Source organism: Passer domesticus, chromosome 3 (genome assembly GCF_036417665.1).
Source record: "Passer domesticus isolate bPasDom1 chromosome 3, bPasDom1.hap1, whole genome shotgun sequence".
Lineage (NCBI taxonomy): Eukaryota > Metazoa > Chordata > Aves > Passeriformes > Passeridae > Passer > Passer domesticus.
In genome coordinates, this window is record NC_087476.1 from 97,570,250 (window position 1) to 97,582,965 (window position 12,716).

At 36.6% G+C, this 12,716-nt stretch overlaps 1 protein-coding gene across 14 annotated transcripts in view; it reads left to right on the forward strand.

Annotated features, from left to right (window-relative positions):
* KIF6 (kinesin family member 6) overlaps window positions 1-12,716 on the forward strand; it is a 155,693-nt gene that overhangs the window by 90,369 nt on the left and 52,608 nt on the right. For all 14 annotated transcript variants that reach the window (XR_010359267.1, XR_010359268.1, XM_064414544.1 and 11 more), the window contains 2 exons: window positions 5,175-5,277; window positions 12,124-12,179. Coding sequence is in view for 12 of the 14 variants with exons in the window: in XM_064414544.1 (XP_064270614.1) it covers window positions 5,175-5,277; window positions 12,124-12,179 (159 nt within the window). In the remaining 2 variants the exon portion in view is untranslated. The remainder of the gene's footprint in view (window positions 1-5,174; window positions 5,278-12,123; window positions 12,180-12,716) is intronic.

Below are 12,716 nucleotides of genomic sequence, written 5' to 3' on the forward strand. Positions count from 1 at the left end.
CAAATAATTTGGTTTTCATTTCCTTTGAAAGTTTTTGCAGTTCCTTTGTTCCCATGTGATAATATGTGGAAATACATAATAGCCCAAACAGTCTGACAGTCCTCATAAGCATGAAGACTCAAAATTCACTCTAGTTGGTATCTGAAATTCTTCTGACTACCCTCACTTGAATGAGAGTTTTCCTTGAGCCAAGAGGACTCTTTGCTTCTGTTGATTTCAGTGGAAGGGTTGACAACTCTTATCTAACAGACCACTTAGTAAAAATTGAAAGAAAATTGAATGACCAAGTCTTTTACTCTGAAAATGAAGTTTCTGCAAAACAGATACATGGGCAGATAGGTGGACAGATGCCTTTCTCATCAGAATACATTGTCTGAACAGTTATTCCCAAGAGTTTGCTTTTGTCAACAGTCTTAATGTTCCTCCCTCAGAACAGATCAACTTGCAGTCTTAATACTTCTCTTCTGGAGAGTTGTTTCCAATTTTTTTGTGGGTTAAACCAGCAGCCTATGGCATGAGGGTTGCTGAAAAACCTCCTCAGAGCTCTCATACCAGGACCAAAATCTGGTGACAGGGTGGTGTGAGGAGACACTGTGGTTCTGCTTTGAGACAGAGATGATGTCAATTTCATGCTATTGTTTGACAGATTTTCCCAGACCTAATTGAAGAGCAATGTAAATTTTTCCTGTAGGTTTCATGCATTAAACTTTATGAAAATCTTCTTGCTCTGAGGAGTAGCCCTTTTACAACAAACAAACCAAAAAACAGAAGTTTGCCAGACTTAAGACTGGAAATGCCTTTTCCAGATTGAGCAGTCTTGAAATTTGTATGGGAAAAAAAAAAAAAATAAAAGAAAAAACCACTAAAATAAGTACTTTAAAAATAAGTACTTTTAAAAATAAATACAAAAATGTATTTATTTATTTATAAATTTTGATCACTAATACATGCTGCAATGGGATCTGTGGGTGTTAGATACATCTAAAATCAGTATGGTCATGTAAATAGACAACTGTGTTTGATCAATTTTAAAAACAAAATAAGGTCTATGTTTATCCCCTTGCACGCTTCTACCTACTCAGCGTAGTCTTTGAATAATTCTAGTCCATACTATTTAATTTAAAAATGGCATTCAGACAAATAATTTCTTTGTTGGCAGTTGAAGACCCAGCACTACACCTGGGTGCCACACACCTACCCTACATGTCCCTTTAAAATTAAAGTCTCTTTAAAATTAACATTTGATGTTTCGGATGGCTGTAAATAACACTTGTGTATGTACCAGCATAGAATAAATGCTTAAAATCTCTAAATTAGTGAGTGATAGAATAGCATGCAGAGTATCTGCCAGGGTCTTGACTGACATGCAGGCTTTTACATCCTATAGGCATACAATTGAGTCTTTAAATCACTTTTGTCTTTTCTTACCTTAAAAAGTAATCAGCAGCATCCAAAAGCCTTATTATGTTTTTGCTCACTGTATTTTGAATAATTACTGGTTTTGAGAGTTTAGCCCATTATCAATACTACAGCAACCTTTTTATTTCTTGGTCATGTCAGATCTTATTGGCCTAGTTCAGAGTTTGGGAAACATCACTGCCACCCTGCTGACTTACCCAAGCTCAGTGGGACAGCTGTAATTTGCACATTTCAGCAGAGAAACTTGTTGAACTTTTTTTTTTCTTTGCTTAATATGAAAGCTGAGAGAGTTCACTGGGTCAGAGAACAGAGAGAAATCAAATCTTCAATGAGAACATTCCTAAACACGCAAATTCATTATGTGGATTGAAAGTGAATTTTACCAAAAATTTCAGCTATGTGAATTTGCTATAAATGATGATGGGTTTGCTGCAAATTTCTCATTGTGTGAGTTGGGCATATTTGTGTTTTAGTATTCAAGCCAAGTTACACAATCTAACAGGAAAGGTATCATTAAAAGTAGGTTGATACAAACTTTATCTCTTTTCTTATGCAATTCTGTCAACTGGGGTTTCATGAATGTGATTGAAAGAAAATTTTATGCTTTTTCCAATGATCTGAATTATTTTTATGGTAATGACTATTCCAGGTCACATTGTAATGACTTAATGACATGTGTTTCCTGGTTCTCATCCTGCAGGATATGATAGTTCTTCCTTAGATAAGAATTTTCAAATATTTATTTTGTAACGTTATGCCATGGTAATTAAGAAGGAGAGGAGGAAATTTTTGGCTCTTTGAGTGAAATAAATTGTTTTCTCTACAAGTTTTAACTGAACTACTCCACTGTCCTGCCAAAACGTTGTCCTTATCATTGGTTTCTTCTCTTAATTCTGTTTTTGTTTATATAATGTAGCCATTGCTGTACATAGATTCCAATTTCAAAGCTAGAGAAAAACAAATCTAATAACATCTTGGTTTAAAACAACATAAAGCTTATTTGTCAGAATTAAGCCCAGGAGAAACAGCATCCCGATAATGTTAATACACCATGGCACTCAGAGGTCATTTGAAAGAAGGTGAGGCTATTTTATGAAATTACTGATTATTTAAGGAAATGTCAATATCATAATTGAAGATACCACATCAACCATGGAAAAGAATTAAGCTTCACTACTGAGCAGAATGAAAAAACAGCTACTCCATCAAGCTATCAACGTCTCTTGCAGTCTTTTACTATTATTAACATTGTCGTCTTCCCTTATTTTCTCCATAAATGTCACTGCCATTACCCATAGGCTGCAACGTCATTCTGTAGCTGATATGTATGCTCATATTATACTAAAACACAGTGTCAATGGTCCTTTCTAAGTTTCATTTCTTTTATGCTATTTTCAGAATGGGTTTGTTTACTACATCATATGTTTCGGTATTTTCTTAAAATGAACAGCATAAACCAGAAAATTTCCCCTTCCAAAGTGTTCTGTGGATCTATTTCTGTGTGCTTTGTTTGGCTGTACAAATCTGATGCCTTTTCAAGCTAGTGCTGGAAAATTATTATCAGGTTACCTTTAATTTTGGTTGTTGCATTTCTGCCAGGCAATAGTACTAATCACTGTAATAGTTTTGTTTTCGGAACTTACTTTACTGTTTTTATTTGTACTCTCAAAGGCAGCACGTGCCAAAAGAGTTAAATATTTTACATTGCAGTGTTATGTATGAGTAAGGGCAAGTTATTGTTTATCTTAGGCTTGATCATTAATTTTTTTGCAGGTTTTCTGCACTTAATACAAGTTTTTCTGCAACAAAAGCAATTCTAGGGGGTCAATTCAGGCTGCATGTTAAAATTAGTGCTAGAGATGGGACAAATGTACTATAAAATTCTGCTCACAAAGCTGCTTGTTTTTCTACAAGACAAGCATGAAACATTACACTCTCAGGTCATCACCACAGAAAAAATATATTTTCCTGAATTCTCTTGCTGTTTTGGATCACACAACAGTAAATAGTGCACTGTATCTTTCTTTGATTTTCATATACAGAAAGGGTGGAGCATTTCTGCATGCTTTGCCATTCAGACATTCCCAGTGGTTCTATTTTCAACTCAAAATTTTTGAATTAGTAACAGATGTCCTGATTCTTTTGACTGAAAAGAATACATTTTCCCTGTATTTTAAAGAAATCTTTTTACACTTTTATTCATCATTGAACCCTGAGACCCTGAGTTTCTTGAACTGTAAACAGTATCTGACATCACAGAAATCTTGCTGTAGTCAATGGGAACTTATTCTGATATACGTAGGATGAGGTACACCAGAATATGTTTAGAATGATTTCAAAATGGAGCTTATGGACCAGTAAGGGGTAACATCCCAGTATTGCACATCTCAGCCTGTTTAGGCATGTTTTGCCTATTTCTTGCCTCAGCTTCACTGATGTAAATGAGTATAAGACTTGGTGATGCTGACCCTGAAAACAATGTATTTCATGCATATGAAATGAGAAAAATGATTTAAAGAAAGCAGAAGAAACTGCAGAAACCTGGAGAAGGAGAAAAACCTTACACCAAAATTACAAACCAGGTAGCCTGGAAAAGAACTGTTATATGTGCATATGTTACTGGTAACGCTGTTCCATTGGCATAAAATGTAGAGAAAACTTACAGTACAGAAATCCTAGGGAATATTATAGCTCTTGTTCAAAATGGATTTGGGGGTCTTGATAGCTCGGAGGCAGGAAGGCAGACTTGTGGATAGGACAAAAGAAAGACTCAAGAGGGGGACAATAAAAAGATAATCAAATTCCAATTTAAGGAGTATAATTTTTGAGGTTTAAGTTGCAATCTGGAGGTTAAATTAAAAGTGGAGCTATTTTGCATTCTTCACAAAGTTTGAGTGTTAGAGTCCTCCTCCTTTCTGGTCGTGAACTGTCTTCATTCCTGTAATTTATTTAAGTGCAAGTCTCATCCTTTCTTCTTGCTTATTTATTGATGTACTGCTGATAACACAGAGGCTGGCATAAGATCTCATTCTCCTTTAGCCTTTGAATGTTTTTGTTAATAATAATACAGATACAATGTATCCTACTTTGATATATAGATCATCCAGCAGTAAGAACTGAAAATAATACAGACTGTAATATTTTTCTATAGTGATTTTAAAAGATTTGAAGGCCAAATAAGTCTTGACATTCTGGTGCACAAAAGGAAACAAGCACCATGTTGTAAAAAGGTACCAACAAGTTGTGCATGTCAAATTCTTGCTTTACCTAAAAAGGTATGGAAAAGTATTTGTTAATGCATTATTATAGAAGCCTGATTTTTTTCTCCTGCAAGAATATTGGAAATATTTGAGGTATACTTAGAGCCCAATGTGAAACAGATGGAAGAAATACAGAGGCACACTCCATTGTGCTGTTGTGAAAATACCCCTGGCTCGCGCTTAAGAATATTTCTCATATTTTAAATTTTCAAAGTTCAGTTTTACTTAAGGACATTTAAAATTATCTTGAGGAATTACATACCTCAAGCATTGAGACTTTAGATAAGTGATGTGAAATATAAGTAATTTTTCAAAGAATATAAATCTTTTGTCAAAAATGCTTTCCAATCAGTGGAAAACCAAACTTAGTCTTCTCTTTGCTTTAAGACCCTTGGGCTGACTTGCTGCATTTATCTAAAAAGGATTTAAATAAGTGTAAAATCTCTATCTTTTGATGACTCTGAAGAAGTTCTCCTTTTTTTTGCCTTGGTGCAGGAGGAAAGATGTCACTTGGATATCAGGAAGCTTTTGAAGTTTTCAAGCAGGACCATGCTGATAGTATAACCATTGAGGACAACAAACAGCTTCTGAAGCAGAGGTGGGTGTCATAGGAAAATACAGCTGGGGGGAAGATATCTGAGAGTTCATTACAGTCTGGGGAGGAACACATAACTTTACTCCAGACATCCAAGGCTTCTGTTGAGGACTCGTTACATGCCCATCACCTTTTGTTACTTAAGACATTCCATGTTCAGAAGGCACTGAGTGGTGATAGAAGAGAAATCTGGATAGAAATGAAAATAGCACGGGGAATCTTAGTGCATATTTCCACTAGTTTTCTTCATCTTTACAGCCATGTTGAAGCAACGTGGCAATGACATTCATGATCAAGAATTATCTAGGGGAAGTAAAATCTGTGGGACTGAATCAATTACTGCAATTTCCATTGTCAAAAATGCTTTACTGACTTCAGCACTGAATCGGATAGTAAGCTGGATGTTTAACATATGCATGTCTGGTGTCCCTAACCTGTTTGCCAAGTGATTTTATCTTCTTTCTGCCAGTTTTGCATTCACAAACAGATATAATACTTTCGTCCTCCACATTTGTTTTTAATGTTGGCAAAACACTTCATATGTCTGGTGAAAATAGAGATAATGGCAAAAAATTGAAAACATGGATTTTCATACAAATTTTAAACCTCACAAATTAAACCACTATCACTCGTCTGTGTTGGTTGGATAACAGTACTGCTTCACTGTCAGCTTTTCAAGTGTTAACCTTCCTAGTACTGCAAAAGAAATGCACAACTTTGAGATTGCAGATGCCAAAAGCAAATTTCTCAATCTATATTTGTAACTAACATTTCCCCTAAGAGTTGCTTGGGGGTATTTTGTTTGTTTTCTTCTGTTTGGTTCAGGAAGGTGTTTGTTTGATTGTGGGATGTTGTGGTTTGGTTTGTGTTTTGTGGAGTTTTTTTGTCCTGAGGTTTTCTCCTTCTCCAGGTTTCTTCTTCTTTCTTCTGTTTAACACAATTTTCTGCTTCACAGGCATGGAAGACATTTTTTTTCAGGCACATCAAGTCTTATGCTCATTTATTTCAGTAAAATTGAGGCAATAAATTATCTCCACATCTTTGTGACTTACTCAAGTTCTTGCTATTTATCACTTTTCTCAACTAATTAACTTTTTACCTTCTCAACTGATTAACTTTTATACCTCAGCCACAAGAAAGTAAATTGCTAAGGTATTAGATGTAGGTAAGCATTTATCAATGTAAACTGGATATCTAGCAATGCCTTTCTTCTGATCAGTTTATCAGATCATGCCACAGCACTGCCTCATCACTGCATAAATGATTCTACTGCAGTCATTTCTGGTGTTGCTATTCAATAAAACACTTAATAGTTAACAGCATGATAATGAGAGTAGTGCAATTCTGAGCCATGCTCTGCCCTTCCTCTAGCTAATCACAATTGTTCCATATTTTTTCTGTATGTTATTACTATGAAGCAAAGCAGTATTTCCTTCTGGTTTCAGAATATATAGTAGAGATTAGAAGAATCTACTAAGTTCTATGACAGATTTGCTTTCCTTAAAGGACAAAGATTCATACTAATGCCTTGTGTAACCCCTCTGTAATAGGCATCAGCTGATTGCTGAAATCAGTGTTAATGTGGATTTTGATACTTTGAAACAGGCAGCTTCCCCTGCCATTTGCAGTCATTTTTAGCAAAGATGCTTGCCTCCAAGTTTACTGAGTTCATTAGAATGGATTTGTATCAAACCCAGTCTGTAATTTGGAATGCAGCCTCTCAACTACTAGTTACACAAAAGCTCTGTTACCCAGCCAGTGTTCAAATTGCACAGGAAGAGGAGTGTGGACACCACATGTTTAAAGGTTACCATAGCTTCCCTTTATATGTAGGCTTCTCTTGTTAATAATTTTGTTTATAGTTGCATAACCACTTCTGTCATACCACAAACAGTGTTTAGTTCACAAATTACTTATTTTTAGCTGTCTTATTTTTTCCTTTGGGTATTTTGGGTAGATTTTCTTGGTTTGCTAATTATCATAGAGTCAGAGAATAGGCTGAGTTGGAAGGAATCTTTACCAGTCATCTAGTCAAGCCCTGCTGCAATAAGCAGGGATATCTTCAACTAGATCAGGTTGCTCAGACCAGAGTCAAGATTGACTTTGAATGTTTCCAGGGATGGGGCATCCACCACTTCTCTGGGCAATCTGTACCAGTGTTTTAGCACTTTCATTGGAAAAGATTTCTCTTTTAGTTCTAGTCTAAATCTACCCTAAAGCACTACACCTTGTCCTATCACAACAACCCCTGCTGAAACATTTGTTCCCATCTTTCTTATAATCTCCCTTTAAATATTGAAATGCTGTAGTAAGGTCATCCTGGAGCCTTCTCTTCTCTAGGCTGAATAATTCCAGCTCTCTCAGTCTGTCTTCCTAAGAGAGGTGTTCCAGCCCTCTAATGATTTTCAGGGCCCTGCTCTGGACCCACTTCAACAGGTCTATGTCTTTCCTGTGCTCCAGAACTGGACACAGTGGTGTTGAATACTTTGAGTGCTGGTAGCTTGGTGTGCAGCTGCACTTCAAGCTCTGGTTGGCAGGAGCATGAGACAAGAGGCCTTGAACTGGCACTGACACTTCACATAACAAAGCACACAGGGACCTGGTGGTTCCAGTCAGGTGGACAGACACTTAGAGACACAGTAGGAGCCCATGCCTCAGGATGAAGGGCAGAGACTTTCATGCTTTTAGATTGTGAGGGTATAAAAATCCAGCGTTTTCTTTGTTCAGGGTCCCTCCTCAGAGGCACTAGCGTAAGCTGTTATCCTGCTGTTGCATCATGATTAAATTATTTTATGGACTCAAACATCTGAGTCTCTGCTATGGGAAACTTGGGGTTGAGCCAGTAAGGAAACATTGCCAAACTATGTGTGGTAAGTGTAGGGAGTCAAGCAGTTCACTTGTTGGCTCACTTACTGCAAAGGGGCTTTATTCCTAGCTCTGGTGATGAGAGTGTAACTCATTTTGGCTAAGGACAGGGTTAATTTTCTGTAGTAACCATGAGGGGGTGGGGCCTGGAGACACGTGGCTGTAACCAAGACCCTGTTGTTATTCAATACCATGCTATGTCATGGCCAGGGGCAGAAGAAAAGGATAACCTAACCCTAACCCTCTCTCATTTCAGAAAAGAGCATCCCTTTTCCCTTGGGGAAAGTGTAGCAGATAGAGTGGTGGGGTATCACTGGTCCCAGCTGAAGGGAGCACTTTGGGTGCCATGGCTGTGGTTTGGTCAAGCTCCAAACTTTCTCCTTTGCACGCTTTTGTTATGAATATTGTTGCTGTTATTATTAATTTTCTTATTTCATTGATGTTTCCAGTAAAGTGTTCTTATCTCAAATGATAACCTTTGCCTTTCGTGCTTCCAATTGGACAGAGATCAAGTTGAAGTGTTTTTTTTATAGTGGGACTCCTAGATCAGAAAATGCCCTTCCTAAACCATTCTGGCCCAATCCCTACACAGGCAGCATCACTAAACTCTTCCTAGGTTATCCATCTGTGCTTCTACTGCCTGTGCATTTTCTGCTTGCACTTTAGATTGATTTGCAGATCCCAATTCAGTCATGCTGGTCTCTTGCCTTCCTTGCTTGACTTCTTACTCCTGGGGTTTTGACTTTTTGCATTTCATGGGAAAACATTCTAAAAGACCTACTAGCTTTGTTCTATACCTTTGTCCCTGAAGGCAGTTTTCCACGGGATCTTATTGACTAACTCCTTGAAGAGCTGGAAGTTTGCTTTCCTAAAACTTGGGAGCCTAACTTTACTCTTCCCCTGACCCATATCCCTCTGAACTGTGAACTCCACCAATGCATGACCACAGCAGCCCAGTCTGCCTCCAATCTCGATGTCTTCAATTAGCTCATTACTTTTGTAACCAATAGGCCCAGTATCATGTCCCTCTGGTAAGGCTATTACCTTGCTTAAGAAGTTATCCTCCTTGCAGTCCAGGAGTCTCTTTGATTGCCTACTACTTGCCATGCTACTTTTTCAGCAAATGCTGACTTGTTTGAAGTCTTCCAGGAGGATAAAAGCCAGTAAGCACAATGTCTTCATCGGCTGGAGCATGAAGGCTTCATAAATAGGCTCCCCCTTGATCAGGCATCCTGTAGTAGATGCCAACCACTCAGTCCCCTTTGTTGCTTCAGTCTCTGATTCCTACCCATCAGCTATCAGCCTGCTCAAATAACAATTGTTCAGAGACAGCTCTTCACACTCAGTCTGCCTCTTGGTTTAGAGAGCACCCTTTCTCCCCACTTGTCTCTTCAGACAATCTGTAACCACTGGTAGGCAAACTGAAGTTATGGGATTTGCCCTACCAAGTTTCAGTAATGGCATCTAGATCATAGTTTTCTACCAGTGTGGTGACTTCCAGCTTCTGTTGCCCACTCAGCATGCATTGGTATAAAAGCACCTTAGCTGTTGGCCACTCCGTCTTCTTAGAAGAGTACACCTTAATTCCTTTGAAGTATTTCCTCAGTGTTCCCCTATTGGCTCCTACTGCCTCAGGAGCCCCTGGCACGTCTCAGTAAGATATCAAGTGTGTATTATATTATTCTTATAGTAATTGAATGGTGAACTGTCAGTGAGCCTGGGAAGTTTCACTGTGAAGGTCACAACTGTTGCCTGGGCTGTGAATTATTCATATAGATGTGACTACACATAGCCATACCTATAAAATACAGATATATTTTTTCTGTAACTACTGGTGTAAAAATTATCAAAGGCAGTCAATAATTAAATACTGAAAAGCATTTGTTTTGTTAAATATTTATATTTTCAAAAAATCTGGTTTTGAATAAAGCTTTTCACCTACTATGTCATAGATCTTCACAGGTGCAGTAGCTTATACTGTACCTCAGTAATATCTCTAAATTTAAGAAGTGGAAAAACTGATATAGTCAGAGATAATTCAAGTGAAACAAAATTCATTCAATTTGCCTTCAATTCAAGTTGCCTACAGGAAGAGTCTTTGTAAGATAGAAAATGTGATCTTCTACAGCTTTACAGCAGTTCTTTTTAATTTTTCATCCATACATTAATAACTGCTTCCCTGCTTAAAAGAAACCACTCTGTGTTGATACCCAGACAGAATCAGATTTCTGCAATTTGAACTTTCTATACCTGACTTCAAGAGAACTTAATAATATCATATTTCTTAATGTGATCCTGTTCTCTTAGGATTGTTTCTCTGAAGAGGAGAAAAATGCATCCAATTTTCTGGTGAAATATGCTACCAGGCAATCTTTACAGTTGTGCCGCTCCAATGTAATGCATACGACACAAAGCTTCTAAATCCCATCTTAGACAATATTTCCAGTAGTAAAATTCTACTGAGCTTACAGTTGTGATGTAAATCTAGTTTCCTTTTTGTTGTTCTCCAATGTTTTTTTTCCATTTTTGTCTTTCCTTGTTTTCTGGTTTTTAGCTGGTTAACAGTTAACTTGTTTTTCCAGTACCTAAGGGCAAGTATCATGGAAAGGATGAGTTTCACTTGGGTCACTTGTTGTTGTAATTTCTAATAATTAAAAACAAGTGAACACTTATTTAATTCACTGAATGTCTCTCTCATTAGACATCCTCTGAGTTTGTCTTAGTTTACATAACGAGTTAGAGATTTTTTTCCAATATGTTTATATTTTAATTACTGACATTTGCATTCAAAGAGTGAAATCTTTGCCAAAAATGCTTTTTCCACTGAAATTAGTGGCTAAATTCACTCTGGGGTTTCATCATGGAGTGTTTATCTTGTAGGTAATAGAAGCCATGATTTGGCAATTTCAGATTTTTCTGTTGAGTGGTTTCCATGTAAGATATACATGAAGTTTTTTCAGCTAAAAATATAATTGTTCAGTCATTGCTATGCATATCATCCTAATGCGAGATAATGTCACCCTTTTTTTTCATTAAAGAAGTATTGAAAATAGCTTTGTCCCATTCGATATTAGAGTCAAGTCTTGTGTATTTACCTGATTTATTTTGTTTGACTAGATTGATAGTCACAGATGGAATCTGTTGAAATGTCATAAATTCTTGCCAAATTTCAGTTTATGTTCTTGTGCTGGTTTATAAACTATGGTGTTTGAACAACAGATGCACAACCTATTCAACTATTGACAGTAACCTATGAATAAAGGCTGGATAAATATCTGGCTTCAACTTTTACAGATAAATCACCCTGTGAGCATCAATCATAGTCAACAGCCAACCTGAGATATGTCTCAGGAATTAATAAGTAATTGATGAACTTAGTATGGGACCTGAGGGAAAGAAGGAGAGAGGTACTTCAGGGCTTCTTTCCTTTGATATTTATGCAATCCTTAATGCCTGCTTGGGGCTCTAAGTTAACCCCAGTAGGAAAAGCTTTTCTAAAGTCTAACAGAAACTTCAATGGTTTCCACCTGTTTTTGTGTAAGAAGAAGTAAGTGTCCAGGAACCCTCCAGCTTCACCCATTTAACTTTGTGGAATTCAGCCTTGTTTGTGAGCAGATACCCAAGTTGTAACTAGAAATTCTAACTTGTTCCAGTCTATAATCAAGAAATGAACTAATTGAGAAGGGGAAATTTTTCACATCCTGCCTTTGTAGAGAGAAGCCCTATTTGTTTACTCTGTTTTGATGTTTTTTGAGTTAGAGAGAAGTACAATTTGTGGATTTCTTCAGTTTCTTTCTCTAGATCAAGACTCTTGTAAATAGTTTCTCTTAGACCAGACAATCTCTCCTAATGGAAAATTGTTTTTAATTAGTTCTACTTGCAAATGAAAAACTAGTACTGAGTAATTTTGTATTTTATTATGATAAGCTTCTGGAACTATTTGTTATTTCAAATAATTCTGTATCATTATGCGTGCATTGACAGGTTTGATGAAGCTAAATGCCTTGGAGAGAAATTAAATGAAGTGAGAAATAAAATAAGTGAGTATGTTTTTAACTTCATTTTACCTTTAGCTGATGAAATCACAGAACTCAAATGTATGGAAATAGATTCAAGTTTCTAAAAGAAAAAAGTCAATGCATTGCTGAGACTTCCAATAAGGTAAACTGTAAGCTGATGATAGCAGCAATAATTTTATGTACAAGTTTTGATTATTTCAAATACCATAATGCAAAAACCAGCTCCCTTCTTTATTTGACAGGATGTCTGAAATTTATCAAAAAAGAGAAGGTAAGGTATTAACATAGGATTTTAAATTTTATTTTGGAATAAAAGGATCCAAAACCTTAATTTGAAAAGTCATATCTATGGATTAAGGATTGTATTTATCCATAAATTTATATGACTTCCGATAAAAGAAGACCGCACTGCACTTTGTACAGATTAATTAGAGCTATTTTGAGGAGTGCCTCAGTTTGATGGGGAGTTTCATCTTTTTTTCTTCTAAGACCCCAACAGTATGTGATTGGTGTACAATTTCAGATTGTTCAGTGTCAAAAATCACCCATAGATATATT